This window comes from Heliangelus exortis, chromosome 4, assembly GCF_036169615.1.
Source record: "Heliangelus exortis chromosome 4, bHelExo1.hap1, whole genome shotgun sequence".
Classification (NCBI taxonomy): domain Eukaryota; kingdom Metazoa; phylum Chordata; class Aves; order Apodiformes; family Trochilidae; genus Heliangelus; species Heliangelus exortis.
The window spans coordinates 24263603-24283277 of NC_092425.1; the positions used below are offsets into that span (position 1 = coordinate 24263603).

The 19675-nt window shown below is 38.0% G+C and overlaps 1 protein-coding gene across 2 annotated transcripts; it reads left to right on the forward strand.

The window, feature by feature from the left end:
• Positions 1-17: 17 nt before the first annotated feature.
• Positions 18-19461, forward strand: CNOT7 (CCR4-NOT transcription complex subunit 7). 2 transcript variants are annotated; one of them, XM_071743453.1, is made up of 7 exons: positions 18-160; positions 982-1189; positions 1501-1694; positions 4755-4916; positions 10526-10670; positions 14969-15079; positions 17747-19461. In XM_071743453.1, the coding sequence occupies exons 2-7, from the start codon at positions 1073-1075 to the stop codon at positions 17873-17875; spliced, it is 858 nt and encodes a 285-aa protein (XP_071599554.1). In that variant the 5' UTR covers positions 18-160; positions 982-1072; the 3' UTR covers positions 17876-19461. The 2 variants fall into 2 exon arrangements, with proteins under 2 accessions (XP_071599554.1, XP_071599555.1); XM_071743454.1 differs by having other exon boundaries at positions 20-160; positions 14969-15083; positions 17747-17907.
• The last annotated feature ends 214 nt before the right edge of the window (positions 19462-19675 follow it).

Here is a 19675-nt window from a genome sequence, read left to right on the forward strand (position 1 = left end):
TAATGGCTTTGTGTGGCGGGGCGGCGGGGGCAGCGCTTCCTGCGTCGCGCGCGGCAACTGGCGGCTCTGGGGCGTCGGGGGCCGCCGCGGGGCCTCGCCAGACCCGCCGCGGCCCGGCCCGGCCCGACCCGATCCAACCGGACCCGACCCATCCGAGAGCGTGAGTGTGAGTGAGGGAGGGGCGGGGGCCGCGGGAAGACGGGCCGGGAGGAGGAGGGCGCCGAGAGTGGGCAGGCATCCCCCTCCCTTCGGCGTAGCCGTGCCCCCCGGAGGCCCCGCCGCCTGCCCGCAGCCGTGCCGGGCCGCTGGGGTGATGCGCAGGTTTTCCGCACCGCGCGGCTGCCGCTCCCGGCGGCGGCCCCTTCCCTATCGCAGTCCCCCGCGGGTTGCTGCCCGCCGCGCAGGGCGGGCTCGGCGGCTGCTCCAGGAGCTCTGAAGGCCTCGTACGCGCAAGCGGGCGTCCGGGATCCCAGCCGGGGTGTGGGGCCGGGTCTGTACGGCGGTGCTTGTTCTCTCGTGCCGATCTCCCGTTTGGGATGGCCCATACGTGCTGAGGGAGCCTCTCTTGACCGGGAGGCCGCCGGCCTAAGGTTGTTGGGTTTTTTCGGCAGTGTCGCTGGGCTCGGCGTAACGCTGATGCTCGTCTTGCCGCTTCGTTTCACGTGTGACACAGCGGCGGGATCCGCAGGAGTGTTCGCTTTAACCTGTGGGGGAATAACGCTCGTGGGCTCGGGTATGGCTTTTTACCTGTTTGAACTAGCGCGCCTTGCCGGTCTGCCTGGCTTTGTGCGAGAAAGAAATCCGGTAACACAGTCGTAAGGTTTTTCGTTTTGGATAGTAAGTTAAATTAACGTGGCGACTTTGTGCTTCTTTTCTGTAAAAGTCAGAAGAATAAAGCTTGATCCTGGTAATTTTATTTTATTTTCAGATAGTGAAGATTAAAAATTTATGTTTTGGTATTTTACTCTCCTTGTCTCTTAGGTTAAAGAAAATTAATAGTTAAGGTCCTCTTTATAAAACTGGTCCTCAGTCAAGTGTGACTCTTGATGTACGGTCTCTAAAGCCCCCCACTATGCCAGCAGCTACCGTAGACCATAGCCAAAGAATCTGTGAAGTCTGGGCTTGTAACCTGGATGAAGAGATGAAGAAAATTCGTCAAGTTATACGGAAGTATAACTATGTAGCTATGGTAAGAGAGCACTTGATATTTATCTAGCTGGTTACCACAAGAAACATTATATGATGACTTCATTTGATGCTAGTAAATCAAAGCTATAAACCTGTTCATCCATTTTCACTGAAAGAAGAATGGATTTGTGATGATGAGTTAATGCTGTACAAACTTTAGGATTCTAATCTATTACTTTTTTAAACGCTAATTTTACACACACGACTTCTCAGCTATGAAGCTGTTATATGTTTGAAATACATTTTATTCAAAATGAGGAATGTAAATTTTTATGGGTGCTTTATATTCAAGTGTTAACTTTGTTCTTCCAGGATACAGAATTTCCAGGAGTAGTTGCAAGACCTATTGGAGAATTCAGAAGCAACGCAGACTATCAGTACCAATTATTACGCTGCAATGTAGACCTGCTAAAAATAATTCAACTAGGACTTACATTTATGAACGAGCAAGGAGAATACCCCTCAGGAACTTCAACTTGGCAATTTAATTTTAAATTTAATTTAACGTAAGTGTTGTGTGTCTGTGATGTTGACCGGATGTTTCTGACTTAGTAAAAATGTCTCACAGGTTGTGAAAGCTATAGGTACTGCTTTTATCTATATGATTGAAATACTTATATCTTATGTGAGGAAAACTGTTGTCAGCCAGACAGGGTCTCTGCTCTGGTTTCTGTGTAGTCTGTCTTACTGTAGGTAATTTGGTCAAAAAAGGTTAAGCAATTTTGATAGAAGTTTTTAAAAGAGGCATTTATATATAGTGCAACAGTTAACTCTTCATTTTCATATTTAGCATTTCAGAGTGCTTTTAGTACCTTAGTTTTAACTCTTTCTAGTTGTTATAGAAGTCACAAGTTGTTTCTTTGTATATTTTAAAATGGAAAGTACTGATGTGAAGAAAAAAAAGTGAAATTACTGAAGTGACTAAAATCAGAGGTATTATAGACGTTACCAGCAAGTTCTAAAGCAAGTGTGCTCCATCCTCTGGAAAACAGTATTATTCTTGTTTAAAGACTTTCAAATTCTTTATAGTTTTCCAGGTAAAATACTGTCAACTTCTTAATACAGCAGCTGCTTTTCTTGTGTTTTCAAATCAACTTACTCTAGGGAGCTACTGTGTTTTTGTCTTTAATAGATTGAAAGGGGTTGTTGATTCTACATCATAACTACTCTGGAGATTTTTGTTCTGAGTTGTTTTGTATTTAGTGTTGGTTAAAAAACAAGCTGTTTTAATAATCTGTTAAATAGTATAATGAAATTTATTTCACATTGTGGCTTCTATCAGTGATGAACTTTTAAGTATAAACCTAACTTTTCCAGTGGCATGAGACAGTTCTGTGGAGTTCTAGTTATATCTTCACTGGATTTTCAGCAAGGTTACTATTACCTTGAATTTTTTCCCAAAATAAAAATAACTGTTCTGATAAGTTTTCATATGGCCTGAGTTGGGCATCTGTGCAAATACTTCTCAAACTTAAGCCTCTTGAGGGCTTGGGGTTTTTTGGCAGTTGTGTTACAAAGTGATCTCTGGGCAGACTGATGCACGAGTTAAAACTGCAGCCTATGGAGGAGGTTTAAAAACAGACCTTTTATTTTTCTGCAGACAAAAGTGACCTGTTTTCAAAGTAATTGGGACTCTTACAAAGAAAAAAAAAAACCCTAACTGTTGCTGTCTCCATCTTCCTACATTTTGAGATCAGCAGTGCTGTGGCTGGCTCGTCACAAACCAGTTTGGTCTGAGGAATTATATGCTCTCTTTAGGTTGTTAGAAATATCCCTTAAAGGAAGTGCAAGTTTGATAGTTTTGTATTTCTAAATTTGCCTGGTCATATAAATGCTGGATGGAAGTTACCCAATTGTCCTGATAGACTATACTAATCCTGCCAAGTATGGGAGAAAGAGGAGGAATGAATTCCTAACACTTGAACTGTCATCTGGGAAGAAGAGCCTGTGTTGTCTTTTGTTTTCTGAGCTTCAAAGGTCTACTTAATGTCAAGCAACTGAAAATAAAAGTTGTTTTCCATCCATTTGTGCAGATGTTGCATAGATAAGGCAGCTTAGTAAGGCAAAATACAGGTAGTCACCTGACTTTTTATTAGGTTACCAGGGGGATTTTTTTTTAATAGATAAGAAATTACTTACTTTTCTCTATTCCTAAACTTCCTTTTGGGAAGTGGCACTGAGCCAGGTGTTCTAAAGCAAAACAGCTGTTGGTTGTTCCTAGAAGTTACATTTTTGTGTGTGTGGTTCCATCCAGGTCTTGTTACAGGGTGCTTTTAAAGAGCATAAATATTTCTCTAAACTTAACTATCCACCTAATTAGTGCAGAGCAACAAACTAGAATTGGAACATCTTTTTGTAAAATGGGCATGTTAGTTTTCTATGGGTTCCTAAGTGTGTTACAGGGATGGACAGGTGTTGGAAAGCTGATACTTTAAATCTAGAGGTCTAATGAGCAGCTGTGTTGGGAGAGAGGAAAAAAGATACAACACATCTTGAGAAAGTATCTTATGTTCCCACGAATGCTGGCTTGCTATTAGGAATAATCAATATAATTCTATGAATCAATCTAGTAGTAAAGTTTGAGGTATTGGCTGTCTTGCCTATGTTATTTTTTGTCTATTTTGGTTGTTGTTGGGTTTTTTTGTTTATTTTGCTTTGTTTTTTTTTAAATTAAAATTGAAAACTATATACTGAAGAGACTTTGTAGAATAGCATGCTGTAAACAGTAATATGAATATAATCATCTAAGTAGAAACATATTTGCCTTTTTTTTCCTAATTACCTGTTCCAGCTCTTTGTTATTATTTAAACTTCAGGCAAAAAAAAGGCCATCCATTAAATCACAAAATCCTTAAGACTCTATGTTAGCGGTAAACTTAACAAATACAGGGTTAAGAAGGGACTGGACAAGGCACTCTGTTAAATTTTAGGTCCAAAGGATGGCTATTGACATTGAGATTGGTTGTTCAGAAAGAAAACATCAATCTGCCTGAATTCTCAGGGTTGACTAGATAAAGAAAACATTCAGTCTCCAGTTGTAGCAAGAAGGAAGTTTTTGATGAGCATATTTCTAACCATTTACATAAGCTTAAATCACAAGAAATGCCTGGGAGATAATATCCACAGGAAATAATACAGCACTGGCATCTCCAGTGTACTGTTCCTAATTTGATAATGTAAGGTTGTAGTGTTTCAACTGATATATTTAATTTGTTACAGTTCAGGTAATGGATCTTACTTGGAATTCATGAATCTGTATTCATACATTTACTTTCCTCTGTAGATTTGTAAAAGGGGGGTTCTAGCTAACCAGAGAAGTACCATGAACTACTTTCTTATGAAGGACATGAGAACGGGGGGGCTGGTTATGATGAAATGTTGGTGAAGGTTTAAAAAACTATGAAAAATTATTTGTTTTTTAAATTAAAAAAGCTGAGTTGCTCTTGATCTATGCTATTGAAGTCTGTGGAATGAATAGCAAAAAAAAAAAAAAAATTGTTACCAAGTTTGTAATCACTGAGGCTTGTAGATTTTGAAAATTTACTTTTCCTTGTCTCTGTTTTTAGAGAAGATATGTATGCCCAGGACTCTATTGAGCTGCTGACAACATCTGGTATCCAGTTTAAAAAGCATGAGGAAGAAGGGATTGAGACACAGTACTTTGCAGAACTGCTTATGACATCAGGAGTTGTACTGTGTGAAGGAGTCAAATGGCTTTCCTTTCATAGGTAACTTCTGCATGTTAAGTATTTGAGTTGTCAATATTGGTTATTGAATTTTAGAGCTTGTATTTCACATCTTGTGTTAAGTGGTACATCTTGTGTTAAATGATATACACCTGATAGTTTGTGTAGCACATGTCTTGGTTGGTAAGATTTAGAAAATTATTTCTGCTGGTACCTGTGGCACCATTCTGTATCAGATAAGTAGAGTGTACAGGGTGGAGGGTAGCAATAATGGGGGTTGTTTTGGTGCTTACACTGAAACCAGAAAACTGTAAATCAGAAAAGCATGAAACTCCTCAACCAGCAGGTGGCATTGCATCTTTTAATATCATACTTGAAAGTGATAATCATCAAAAAGGTAAAAGTAAAACTACCTTTAAGGAATTCTTAAGCAAATATTGTTCATCTTATGAGAGAGACTGCAGAATTATCAGTGAAAAGTTTTATTAAGCACTTTTAAAGTTATTTTAAATTTTCTAGTAATCTGGACAGCTGAGGTTGCTCAGCTTGGAAGGAGAGCCCTAATAAACCCTAATTCTAGCTGCAGTAATTAATATATTTTACTATTTATTCCATCCCAAGAGCTCATATTCCAAGTAGGAATAAATATGCAAATGCTAAATCTCTCGAAAGCTGCCAAGGTACAAAAAAAATCTTTGGGTGTTCATAAGATTTAACACTTTTGTAATTGTCAACGTACAATCAACTCTGTGCCAGAGATCATTTGCACTTTTTGCAAGCAATGGTTACTTTATAGGCTTATTGCTATGTAATGCCCCCAAGTTGTCAGATTAAGTGCTGGCTGCTAAGCAAGTCAAAGGTAAAGCAAATGTCTTAGCTGAGAGTTGTAGTTTCCTTACAGGCTTATTCTTGTTCATCACTTAATGCTATATTAGTGGGTCGTAATATGTAAGTAATTTGAAAAAACCCAAATTCTTCATCCTCAAGGATTCTTCATCCTAACAAGGAGGTTGAACAAAAGTCACATGGAGTTGGAGAAGTATTTACCTCATTAACCAAGAGAATGATTGCTTCAGTGAGGAATGCAAAACCGTACTAGAAAAGTACATTTAACAGCCTGTTGCAAAATTCATTGTTTTGACTTGCTTTGTAAAAAGTGTTAGAATGACTTTCCAAAAGAAAGGGGTAAAAAAAAATTCAGTTAACAAAAAAAAAAAAAAAAAAAAAAAAAAAAGAGGATCTTCCTTGAGTATGCTTGTCACCTAATCTGTGTACATCTTCCACTTGCAGCTGTCTCATTTCACAATATGACTCCAAAATAATCTTGCTCTTGCTATCTTGCTACTAGGGTAGCATAGCATCTTGGGGAGAAATAGGAATAGGAATCCGTTGAGCTGTGTCAAAGAGGCTAAACTAGTGAATTAAGTTTCTTGCAGCTTCTTAAATCCATTATTATGGGCTTTACTGCATATTTGTAATTTGCATTTGACTACAGTAATGTAATTTTGATGGTCTGGGAGGATGGGAGGGAAGGCATGTTGGGCATGTAGCTGGTACATCTACTGGCACTGCTGTGTAGAAGCAGCTACAGCTAGAAAATGTTTTTCTAATATTGTCTAACAACTTTAAGGGCTCATTGTAGGCTATCCTAGTAAAAGAACACCTGAGGCATTTCTACACTAGTGATTCTTTTTAAAGCATAATTATGTGGGTTGTGTGTGATTTCTGACCAATATGATAGTCGGAGTGTACAAACTACATGCAATAATGCCATTTTGACTAGTACAGCTTACTAAGGGTTTTTGAAATGGCTTTAATAAATTCCAGTTTCATCTGTGCTGAAATGAGTTTCTGTTTGGAACTTCACTGACAGTGTGTTTAGATAGTCTCTTAAGTCAGCTATTCCAGAAAATGACTGTCAAACACTGATTAGCCACAACTCTGCTTGAAGTTGGAAAGTGCTTAAAGGCTTTTGTGCTTGACAGAGCATGCTGGTATTATCTTGAGCACAAAACCCTTGAGTAGTGGGTTAAGTTCTGAGAAGCTGCAGATGAGCCATGGGTCACATAAAATGTGCCAAAAAGAATATTAAACAGCTGTTTATAAATCTATCTTGGGTCGATTGTGGTTGTATTGTGTCAGAGGAAACTTAATGAGATGGCTCAATTGAAAATTTTTTTCATGTAGGCTTTCAATGGGTAGTTCTTTGACTACTGAAAAAGCTGTGCTTGGTAGTTGCTGACTATGATATTGCTTCTGTTCCCTTAATATGCTTTAATTATTAATAACCCTCAAAATTTGACTTTCTTAGGAAATGGGTAGATGGGAATTAATCCATTCTTAAAGCATGATGTGATATGTTTTTATTTTTTCCTTTGACTTCCTTGAATTCTTACTTAGTTTATTTCAAAGCTCTTAGCTTCTCAAATAGTTTCACTTTTGTACTTTTTATCTCTGCGTCTTATGTGGCTGCCTTGGCATCCTGAAGTATTGGCACACCTGTGTGGACCTGTGGTTCAGCCAGGCACTGATGAAGAAACATTTGTGGTGTCACTGATTCTTGTATAATGCAATTTCATAAGCGACTCCATCAAATCTTTTGTGTGTGATAAAATGTATTTGAGTCAAGAGGAGGGGAAACTCTGAATTTCAAGTTCTTTGCACAGTCAAGAGAGATGATAATGCTTGTCAGTCTTAAAAAATTACAAACCAGAACAGCTCAAACACTGTTTTTGTCAGTGTTCAATGGCCAGATCTGCTTTGAGTGTCCACCTGTGTGCAGCCTCCTCAATCTACCTTTTGGAGGCTCTGTCCAAACATGCCTTTTAACCCAGATAGTTTTGGGAAGCTGGGAAGTTCCAAGCTATTGTATTTCAATAATCGTTTGTGTCTAACTGATTTTGGTAAAATACAATCTGTTGACTCATTTCTATTAGCCAGTTATAAAATGAGGTAAAGCTTTCTTGGACCTATCAGGTTTTGATTTATTTCAGAGACTGTTGGAGCTTGAGTAGAGTTCATTATTGACTATCTGAATACTTTCTGAATAGTAGGAGGAAAAAACAGACATGTATCATCTTTTCCATGGTCTTGTTGCCTACGGTTGTCTGTGTTCAGTGAAAAAAGGAAAAAAAAATAATAATTGTGATAGCTCCAGGGGTTTTGGCTAGCTGCACTTCAGGTGATTATATTTGAAATGGTAAAAGCTTTTTAAGGAAAGGAAACCGATGTGCTTCAGGATATAAACCAACCATTAATTGCCTGTTTTAGGATTAGAAAAAAACACTTGTTTAATGAGCAGGTAATTGCATAATTGCTTATTGTGGGCTTTCTTGCTATTCTATTACCATTCAGCAGTGGCTACTCAAAATTTTTTGAACTAGATATATCTTAGTTTTGAATTGGAGTCGCAGTTCTGAAGTCTGTGTAAGCTTGGATGACCCCTGAGAAGTTAAAAGTGTACTGAAAAGATTATAGAAGTGCAGTAATTCTGCATTGTGATTAGTAATGTGTGGTTTCTGTTGATTGTCATGAGCATAAAGGGACTAAGGATAAGCAGCTGGAACTTGAGGAATGTGAGACATGATTTTGTTGAGCTAGCTAAAACAAACCCATGCTTAGGTTCCAAAAACTGAATGCTGTCAGGGATTGGAAGGCTCATCATGCTTCTAAAATCCACTGTTGAGATGCTCTGTTCCCTTTTTCTGCATGAGGATCCTAGAAGCTGCTACAGTCTCTGGTTGAAAAATTGTCTATAATTCTTCATCAAAATTGCAGATTAATGGCAGTCTGCTCCCTCTTTATACAAATAGTAAGTAAAATTTGACTTTTCTTACAGTACTTCCTTCTTAATAGAAATTGAAAGTGTTTGAGAGCATCTGTGTTCTAGTAATTTAGTCATGAAATTTTGTGGGGTTTTTTTGTTTGGTTGGGCTTTTTTTGGAAGAGGAGGAACACAAGTACTGTTTTCTTCACTTTAAAAGTTTCAATACAAATTTTACATTTGAGAGAGATGACAGATGTCAGGAATTAAGTGAATTAATAAAACCACTGGTATCAAAGGCAGTAACTCTCTTTAATCCTGAACAGCTATTTTGCTAAGGTGGCCTTTTCTTTTTCTATAGAGGACTTTTATTATGATACAGGCTTCCCTAAAATTTTCTTTCTTTTTTTTTTTCCTCTCACCTCATAGGTGATCTAATAAAATTAGGCTTCCAAAGGCACTGTTTTGCCACACGTACTACCAGTTTTTACTTTCTAAGGCTCAGCTGAAATTTTTGATCTTTGGCTCCCTTGCTCCCTGGCCAGCGGCTGCTGCTGTGGAGTCTGGAGTGCTGCCAGCACACCTTCAAAGCACCAGATACAGGGCAGGATCCATAAATTGTGAAATTCTTGTTTAAAGCGCTGGAAAAGCCTCATGGGAGAGCTTCAATAACCCGTACCTTTTGTATATCTTGCATTGATGGAGTTTTAGTGGATTATCCGTTCATTCCCAGTATGTTCAAGATTTTCTACCCTCTGTCTAGAAAGTCGTAAGGTAAAGATGATGTAGATAATCCTGTCATGTACAAAAGGCACAAAAAGGAATCCTCTTCACTGAGTATGCAAGCTAAAGCTATGAGCCTGCATCAGAAGTCTTTGTAAGTGCTCAGTAGTACAATTCTTGTAACTGATTTTTCTTATGTGTTGCTCATATCACAGTTAAATATCTCATTCAGAATTTAACAAGTTATGATCCTCATGTAATCAAGAACAAACACAGTCTTAAAGTGGGAATTCTGGAATGTGTGGTGGCGACCCATACACTTGAATTGTCTATCAGCTATGTGCTAAGGTTCCTTAAGTAGCAAAAGTGATGCAGCCTTCAGCAGAGGCAGCCGTGCTGCCTTTGTTGTTAGTATTAACATTTTTTAAATTGCATGTCAGTAAAGTCTAGGAACTAATTTGATTCTATGCAGATGTAAAAAGATAAAGTATCAGTTCCCCATCTAGTTGGCTGTATATATTTGAGCCATCCTGTGAGTACAGGGGATCATAATGGATCAGATTCATGATCAGATCATGAATAATCTGCCTTACACTCTTCCTTCCTAGGAAAAAGGGAAGTAGTAGGCACTGCTTTTTGCTGTGGCCTTCAGTCCTGCTTAATACCCAGCATCTGTCTTTCCTATGCTTTAAACCCTGTTTCCTCTCTCAACCCTTTGTATTGGCTCATGATTGTTGGTTCTAGAAATGCATTAATCCTTTGGACTGCAAGAATTGTAGAAGTGTCTCTTACCTTGTTAAGTTTGTAGGGAGAAACTCCATTCTCTGCGGAAGACACCAGGAAAGGCACCAGTTGGAGCCATTCTGTTTTAAATTCAATCAAATGAAGCTCCAGAAGCACTACCTTGTTTCAGGATTTGGAAAAGCTCCTCTAGGCATATATTTTTTTGGTCCTTCACTTGGCCTCTTTGAGACTAAATTAGAATGTTTCCTTGAAAGCTGCAGATGGGCCATTTACACTGAGGCTTAGTATTTTTTGGCTCAATCCTTAATTCCATTGAAATCAAGCAAGATGTCCTGTCAATGTGTAATAAAGTTTTGATGCTGGAAGTGAAAATGATACCTCTAAGTTATTTGCTTATAATGTTTTTGTTATTAACTTGCAGTGGATATGACTTTGGCTATCTAATAAAAATCCTGACAAATTCTAATTTACCTGAAGAAGAGTTGGACTTCTTTGAGATACTGCGATTGTTTTTCCCTGTCATCTACGATGTAAAATATCTCATGAAGAGTTGCAAAAATCTGAAGGTAAGTTCATGGCTCAGAAAAAAGTTTGGTTTTGGGGAGAGAGAGTACTTTCTGCTAAGAAATGTTCTTCCTGTTTGTTTTCTGGTTTTGCTTTGATAATAGCCATTAACATCCTTATTGTCTCAAACTATGTGCTTAATATTAAAGGCTATTGATAGATGCAGGCAGAGCACACATTGATTTTTATAGCTGCTTACCAGTTAAAAATAGCATGTGGGTACTATATTTATATTGCCCAGTCTTTGTTGGCAGATGATAAGCCCATTTTTGCAATAGATCCTTAACTTCTTGGGCCATAAGAATTGATGGGTTTTATGTACTCTTATTTCTTCATTGTGCAGTCCATTAAAGGACTGCAGTCATCTTGGCAAAGGTAATTGCAGTGATGATGCTGTGGAAGTGTCTTGGGAAGAGGAATGGAGTGAAGAATGTTTCAGATGGCCCCATAAAGAAAGATTAAACAGCAGCATATGTTCAGGAACAATATGTGACTTCTGGGAAAAAAATGCAGTACTAGAAACTAATCTCTCATGACAGGCTACTAGTTGGCTTACTCTATCAGGCATGAAATTTGGATACTGTTGGACTGGAGAATAAATGGAAACTAAGTATGTGAAGGGGAAGACGGCAAGTGAAAGAAAGATGCTACAGAGATAACAGATTTACTTGCCAAAGAACTGTAATAGTCTGGACTGCTGCTGGAATGAGGTGCATCTCTCATCTGAGGCGATTAATGACTTGCTACTTTGTGGAAAGTAACTTGATTCTCTAGGCTTTCATAACAAGAACCTGCAAGAGAAAGAGAACACTGAATAGTGCAACCAAGTCCTAACTAAGGAATGTCTTGCCACTTCGTCATGCTCAACTAGTGAACTGTGTGGGGTTTATTTATAGTCCTCTGTTTCTATCTGAAATAAACTAATAGGAGTGTGTCACTTCTAAGTAGTTGGGAAGTAATAACATAAAACTTCTGTTAATCAAATTAATGTTGGAAATTAAGACCTCACCATTAGTATAAAATTATGCCCACTTGTGTTCATCTAGAGTTGTTCTTGGTATAATCATCCAGGCAAATGTCAGAGTACTAGAGAATATCTTAGAGTTTTTCTTTGCAGAGGCTGGAACTGAAAATTAAATGTTTGTAAACTTCAGAAGTCTTAAAGGAGGCCGGGGAAGAACCCCAATCAAAAAAACCCCTTGCTTTCTCATTCCTGATGAAGCAAAGCATCTGGTATCTTAGTGGTAGCAACACAGTTGCCAAGAACAGAAACTATGATCCAACTTCAGTGATGTAGGAAAGGTGATAAAATGATGTTCTTTGTCCATTCCAGCAGTGACATTCCCAGTGGGTTTGAGGAGGAGGGGACTGCATTTATTGTCCTTCTGTTAAGACATAGTTGTATGTAACCTGCACTGTTTAGAGATATTAAATTTTTTTTTGAAGTCGAGAAAAACCTTTACTTCAGCAAAACTTAAAAAAAATGGGTGGGGTTTTTTTTTGTTTGCTTGGTTTTTTTTTCCTTCAGAGCTGCAGGTCAGCTTTTCTGCAGTAAATCTTGTTTCTGTCACCTAACCTGCAGACTGGTAATGACAGTAGGGGAAGGGATGTGAGCAATCCTGCTCCTCCAAATTTAGTAGTGATGAAGTGATGGTGGACTTGTACTGTACTGAGAGCAGCTGTCTGAAACAAGTTACTAAAAATTCAGTGTTGTGACTCTAAAAATGCATACACTGTCTCCTACTGTCTGTCACTTTCAATATCTATTAAATTTCATTGAATTGAACTGCTGTGCTTGTTGACTTCTCTAAGTTATTTTTCACATGAAAGTCACTGACTTGCTGTAGGTCCCCAACTCCCTGCTTCCAGACACCCAAGCACTTTTTTGGGATAGGGAAGTATACTCGAGTATTGAGAAGCTGTTGCTCTTTTTGTTGAATTAAGTAATCTGTCAATTTACAGGATGTTAACTCTTACTTAAATGGGCATGAGTGTACTTTACTGGCATGTGGATTGATTGGGACTTGAGATACTTAGTGTAGAATGGGTTAAACTCTTGCTTGTTTTCTAGAAATTTTTCCATGTAGACAATTGCAAACATTTTTATAGTAACAGTAACACTTAAGTAATGCAGACCCTGTTAGAAAATTGCTTTTAATGTAGGGAATTGTAGAGACCAATGAACTCTGGTACCAGTGCTGTGAAACTTGAGTTTGTAAATAATTCTGTGTCCTTTCTTGAAAAAGACCAGTGCTCTGAAATTTTGAAAAGAATTTGGCCTTCTCATCAGAGATTAAAATGTTCTTATCTGGAATGCAGCAGTCTTGTCTGTCTGAAAGAGAATCTCAGTATCCTATTGATTTTCTGAGACTGCCATGTTTTATTCTGTAATTATTGCAGTTACAGACCAAGAAGTCCCACACAAAAGTGGTCAGATATGTTTACAAATAGATCTGCCATTAAAAGTTCTCTTTTCAAACCATTCTTCTGTAGGCTGCTGCTAGTGTAAATTTTAATTACTTAGTCTGCATTCCAGAGCCTGCAGCTGCTGTGTAAATGTTACCGATTTTTATTCTTGGGTGTTTTTCTTCAGAGTTCAAGCTCGAGTTGATAGTGTTACAGCTAGCAGAACCCAATAATGAGGCATCTCTGACTTACAGCCTGAGGAAGTAGATGGTTTAGAAGCAGAAAATGGTGCCTTGAAAGGGTGTGACTGACTGCTGTTGCTAACTTAACAGCTCACTATTGCATTTAGAAAGCAAGAGAGCATACTTTTATTCCAGATGTATTTTTTCCCCTGCCCTCAATCCTCAGCATGTTCTTGAGGGTGTAAGCTAAATAACTGAGAATGTTTGCAGTGTTCAAATGTTGTTTCCAAGCATGTAAACAAAACAATCTAGCTTTGGTGCTTAACTGTAGAGTGTCTAGAATTGCTTCTATCTTAAACTTCTGTAAACTCTATTCCTGCTGCTCAAGCTATAATAAAAGTAGCCATACCAGCACTAGGTTTTCTTGTTGTTTAGTAGTAGTACTTGGGAATGTTGCTACTGTAGCTTCTATAATTTTAAACAAACAAAACTGGACTGAAACTGTTACTGTAAAATCATAGGAATTTTCATAATGTTGGATCTGACTTGAGGTCACTTGAAATATACACATCTGTTCTTCTGCTGGTCTGTGTTGTATATGTAAAACCAAGCAGACTTCATATGGGCTTGCTTCCACTTCAGTTAGTGTTTGTGGGGGCACTAAAAGGGTTTATTCAGTCACTCTGCAGTTAAGGGAATAGTTTTTCACATAAGCTTACTGGGAAGAAAACTTGCTTCAAAATTGGACTTTTACCATGATGAGCTGATACATTTGCAGCCTTGGAGTGATATCTACAGCTTCACAGTCTATCCTTTTAAAACCTTCTATAGTAATTCAAAGCAGACAAGTACCATGTTAAATTTCTCCCTTTTTTATATGTGAGGTGTCTACTTTCTTGGAGAAGTAGTTTTCATTACACAGGTGACTTAAATAATACAGCTCTAACAGAAAAGCTAGCTATGCCATTGAATTTTAGTCTCTAAAAAAAAACTAGTTGCAAGGGGATGATGTTTTTTTGCATTTTTTTCCCCCTATCCTCTTATGACAGCTAATGAATTTAGAGGGGTAGAATGTCTCTTAGAGATGGAGTAGCCACTTTCTTCCTTTTTTTGGCTTAACCACATGGTTTCTAAATGCCTGCTGTGTAATGTTTTCCTGGACTCCCTGTAATGTAGATGCTTAAGGATACTCAGAGTTTTTGTGAAGGGAAGTGGAAAAACCCTCAACTTAATTATGGAAAGGTAAGTGGAAAGAATAAGGTCTGTTTAAAAGGAAATGTAGATTTATTTTCTTTTTTTAACACATGGAGGTATGTGGGCACCCACCTCATTTGTAAGCACTTGAATACTTTTGTTTGTGGAACAACATTTTTACCTTTTAAACTTTCATTCAAATAGAAGTACTGGAACACCTGGTTTTGTTCTTCGGTTTTGCCAGTCCTTTAAGTAATGATATCTGGTTACTGGAGAAGCTGAAACATAAGAAGCAGTACTTTTGTTGGTCTCAAATACTTCACTTAATCAATACTGACATAAAATTGTGATTCCCCAGGTGTGTATTTATGTAGAATAACGTCTGTTATGGCTTCTCTGCAAATGTTAAAAGGTACCTGAGGTTGTATGACTTGCATAACAGATTTTCCCAAATATAGCTCTTTAGTTTCATGATGAACTCTTTTTTCAACCATTGATAAAAATATTCTCTTTTTCAGGGTGGATTACAAGAAGTGGCTGAGCAACTAGAGCTGGAAAGGATAGGACCACAGCATCAGGCAGGATCTGATTCTTTGCTCACAGGAATGGCCTTTTTCAAAATGAGAGAAGTAGGTGAATGTGTTTATTTGTTTTATCTTCATAATAGTGATGTGCTGTGATAGAATTGCTGATTCTAGTATGTCTGCCATATTTTAAGGAGGACTCTGAGTTGACTTCAGGGGTCACTCCTTTCTGACAAATGTAAGACCAGCTGTATTTCCCCCAGAGTAAGTGTGAACCAGCCTAGTGATTCCCTGCTTAACTGCTACGAGTGACTTGCTTCCTGTTTCCAGCCTGTGCCTTGCTCTTGGATATTTTTGTGGATTTTTAGTTTGGGGAGATTTTTTGCCTTTCCTTGGTTATAGAGGGTACCTTTTTTTGAGATGGCTACTGCAGTGAGTTATGAGACTCCTTTCTGGGTGACTGTACTCAAACCAATCTTGGAGCTTGTTCTCAGTGTAGTGTCCAGCTGGGTGGCACTGCTGGCTGTGACAGGCCAGCTGGAGGTTGGGGAGAGAGTACCCAGACCCCAACCACTTTAGCTAAACTTGGAGATTGCAGTTGTATTGCATAATAACCTTGAGGCTGCTGTTGAGAGTATCCATGCATTTGTTCCCTGTCATTGAGTAAAGCACAGATTAATTAAGGCTCTAAATATACATGGGTCAATTAAATTCAGGCTTGTGGCAAGGGAAACCAGCTCTTAACAGATCTCATGTATCCTTGCTGCTTCTCTGTCTACAACAAAGATTTCAGGAAATTTTGCAATTTGCATTTCCAGGGTAGCTTAGCAGAGCATACAGATACTGAAGGGACCTCTTCTGGAAAGCAGGTGTGCTGGTCACATGCCAATGTGTCTGACCATGGCATTTAGCCAGCAAGCCAGTGTCATTTACCACTTCAAACAAGGCAATAGCCAACCTCATCTTTTAATAAGGTTTTAGTATTGTATCCTAATGTGTCTACCTTGCCTTTTGTGCAAAGGAGAAAAGAAATTACCATGAGTTTCTGACAAAAACTGGTGAGTCAGCAGGTGAAAAATAAAGTTTTAGCTGATTTGCTCATCATAACACTCTGTTCTGCCTCCCCTGGAGCTGTTGTAGTGTTCAGGCAAGTCATGGGCTAGAGATGCAGTGGAGAGGATTGTTTCTGGTACAGTCCAAACCCTTGGCTGCTAACTGACATCTGCTCAGTATTGCTAATCTCTCACTCATAAAATTGAAAAAAAATCCATAGCAAATAAAGGGAAAGAGGAGTACATGGTAGTTATGCCTAAGATACTGCCTTTCAAGTTAGAGTAAAAGGTTGAAGCCCTATAATATTTCATAAATGAGGTGCAGTTTGTGTTACATGGCAAATTAGCATCTTGAATTTGTTTACCAAAACAAACCAAACTCTTGTTTGGAGTACAGAGTTTTTGAGTTTTTTAGTATAAAGCTTTTGTTTAATTTATCAAAAAAAGATGGATTGGTTATGATGATTTATTTCAATATTTAGGATTCTTTCTATGTTCGTTGTATGACAATATATTTCTGAGTGAAGGAACTTCATTTTTCAGTGCTTTTAGATGTGCAAAATTAGTAAGTGTTCCTGCTCTATTACTAACTGTTGTGTTGAAGATAGCTTGCTTGGATTTTGAGTTCTAGCAAAAAAAGTTACTGACCTATTTCTTCCCATCAGAAAGGTTTAAATACTGATACTACAACATCAGAACTGTTGTTTTGGGGTTTTTCTACCAGTTTATATCTTGAAGAACTGTTCGGACTTTAAAACTTTTAACTGAGGTCTTCAGTTCCTGTTGTACAGAACTTTCCATACAGACTGAACTGCTAAGAGAGAAGCTTTCAGCCTGTTTGGTAGATAAGGTTGTGTGTGGTTTCCACCCTGTTCCTGTGTGCTCTGGCTCCATTAGTTTTCAGATGTCATCTCAAAATGTCAATGACTGGGATGTCAGGGTTGCTGTGAAGCTTTTAGGGTGAAGAATTTTCATGTATGTATGTGTCTGTTTTTTGGGTTTGTTTTTTTTTTTTTTTTTGGCAGGGGATGTGGGGGTTAATTTGTACTTTTCCTTGAAAACGTAAGTGTGAAAGGTAGGTTAGCAGAATCATGGGGCTTTGTATGTCTTCCACTCAAAGTTTTTGTTTGTAATTAAGACTTGTAAATGCAGTCTTAGTACAAAATTTAGTTTTGCTGTTTCTTTTTAAGTGAAGCCTGTACGAGGAGCCAGGTGGAAATGCATTTTTCTACATTTTTCTAAAATCCATAATAGGTTTTGTGCACATTCTCCCTGTCCCTGAACCCTTATATTATAAATCAGGACCTACATGTGTTCCAGGGCAGAGTATGATGAAAACCAACACACTGAGGAGTAGGTAGATTACCAATGATGGATGCTAAACAGATAAATTATTATGAAAAACCCCACAGAAATCACTTGGAGAAATGTATTTGTTGTGCTTACAGAAACATGAGTAATAACTGATAATACAAAATTGTGAAGATGCTGCATTTGGCCATTTCACCAGGAAGGGCACACAGGAGGACTGGTGTTTAATCATGTAGCACATTTTGATAATATGTTGAGATAAAGTATGTTACTACATTAATTATACCATGGGTTTGCACACTAGGATTTCATATCTTATGCTAAAAAGAAAGTAACGTTTTAAAGCCTTTCTATAGTTATGTTTAAACTGAGTCTTTGACAATAATTTGTCTTTCTTTTAACTCTTTAGATGTTCTTTGAAGATCACATTGACGATGCTAAATATTGTGGCCACTTATACGGCCTTGGATCGGGGTCATCTTATGTACAAAATGGCACAGGAAATGCATATGAAGAAGAAGCCAACAAACAGTCATGACATAAAATGAAAGGCCACCTTTTTGACCTCCACATGCTTGTACATAGGTTTTATCTCTTGTTGAACCCCTTGGACAATAAGGCTTTTTTCCCTCCTTTCTCAGCACACTTTCTTTTCTGCCTTTCTATGTACAAAACTTGACTGTTCCTGTCACAGATTTTGATCTTAATACTGATATGTAAAATTTTTGGGTTAAATTTTGGCCTCTTATCTAGCCCGTTTGTAACGAAGCATGCGTGGGATCAGTGTGGCAGAGAGAAGGGGAAAGTTAAATCATCATGAACAGTCTGGTAAACTTAGCTATATTGATCTTCTAGTTTTTTGTCTCTTTCCCCTCCCTCCTCCAGATTAACTGGCACTGATTGTAACTAACTTCTCCATTCATGTCTGTTCCTTCCAGTATGCAGGCGTTTTAGCTATTCAAGATTGTGGACCATCAAATTTGCACTTTAGAGAGTCTCAGATCCTCTGTTTTATTTGAAGTTTTGTTTTGTTTTTTTCTTTTGCCCTCAGCTAGAAAACAATCATCTGCCAAGTTCAGCAGCTTCACACTCTATTTTCTTGGTATCTCCACCCTTAGAACATGACTTATTTGCTGCATAATCTCAATTTTTTCAAGCAAAACAAACTACTGATATCCTAGTAACTGCTGTTATTTTACTAGCATTCAGTCAACTTCAGATGCATCCTGCACATGTCAACTGCTGGTTGGCCTGCTGCTCTAAAGCTGCTCTGTGATGGGGAAAGGAGCTTTTAAAAACAGCTGTACACACCCTTCAGGAAAAAAACAGTTATGACTTTAGCATTTTTGCCATTACGCTGAGAGTTGAAAGATAACAGAATAGTAGGAGTTTTGTAATGGCACACTTCCCTAGATTAACTTCCTGGCTTTTATTCTAGTAATGTACATCTTGGATATTTTTTATGAAGTCATATTTATTATGTACTTGATTTGATGATTTTTGAAAGTCAGTTTAGTTGAAGAGAAAACCCAAAGATCTGAAAAAAAAATACTATTTAATTGAATTGTTGAATTAGAAGGACAATTAAATCGTGCTTTTTTGTAGTTGCTACAAAGACAGATGTTACAGATACTTGTTGTAAAACAACAAAATATAAATAACTTAGAGCTAATAAAGTTACCTGAGGAGTGTAATGCTAGTTTATTTTGGAGTATATCTTAGCAATGTATTTTAGATATATTGTTTTAAAGGACCCTAAAGTACATTCTTAACTCTGCATAGCATATTTAGAGAGCAGTTGTGCAGGAAGGCTTGTTGGTACTGAATAGCTAAACAGGAGCCTGAAATGATGGAATGTGGGACACTGTGTGCCTGCGTGTGCCTGCGAGCGCCTCTGCCGCTTCCACACGGAATTCAGTAGGAGCAGAACCTCCAAATGTTCGCCAAATTACTCTGTGTTACCTTGTACTTAGAAACAAAAAAATCAAACACCTTTTTTTCATTGAGTTACGATGATGTAACTGGGTGGTCCTTTTTAAACAACAAATAATTTGCATAACAGAGGGTATTTGTTTTTAAAGCTTTTGTAAATAAAGGCCTAAGAAATGTTTTCTTACATAACAACAGACTGGTGGTTTTGTTGCAAAATTTTTCCTGGAATGTATTAGTTAGTTCAATTCTGTATCCTGTTTTGTTTAGGCATGATAGTTCTCTTCCACGTGCTTATAAAATGATCTAATTCACTTTTCCCTGACTGATTCCACTTTCAGAGCAGAATTCTGTCCTTGTTTCCAGTCACTTTGTTCTACTGACTAGAGGTGGAAGGGTGATGAATACA

Excerpts from the sequence above, each read along its gene's own strand:
- CNOT7 (XM_071743453.1), top strand. The coding sequence starts at position 1,073 with ATGCCAGCAGCTACCGTAGACCATAGCCAAAGAATCTGTGAAGTCTGG. Across the intron at positions 1,695-4,754 it reads AATTTTAAATTTAATTTAAC|AGAAGATATGTATGCCCAGG; the intron begins GTAAGTGTTGTG and ends CTCTGTTTTTAG. Across the intron at positions 15,080-17,746 it reads CCTTTTTCAAAATGAGAGAA|ATGTTCTTTGAAGATCACAT; the intron begins GTAGGTGAATGT and ends TTAACTCTTTAG.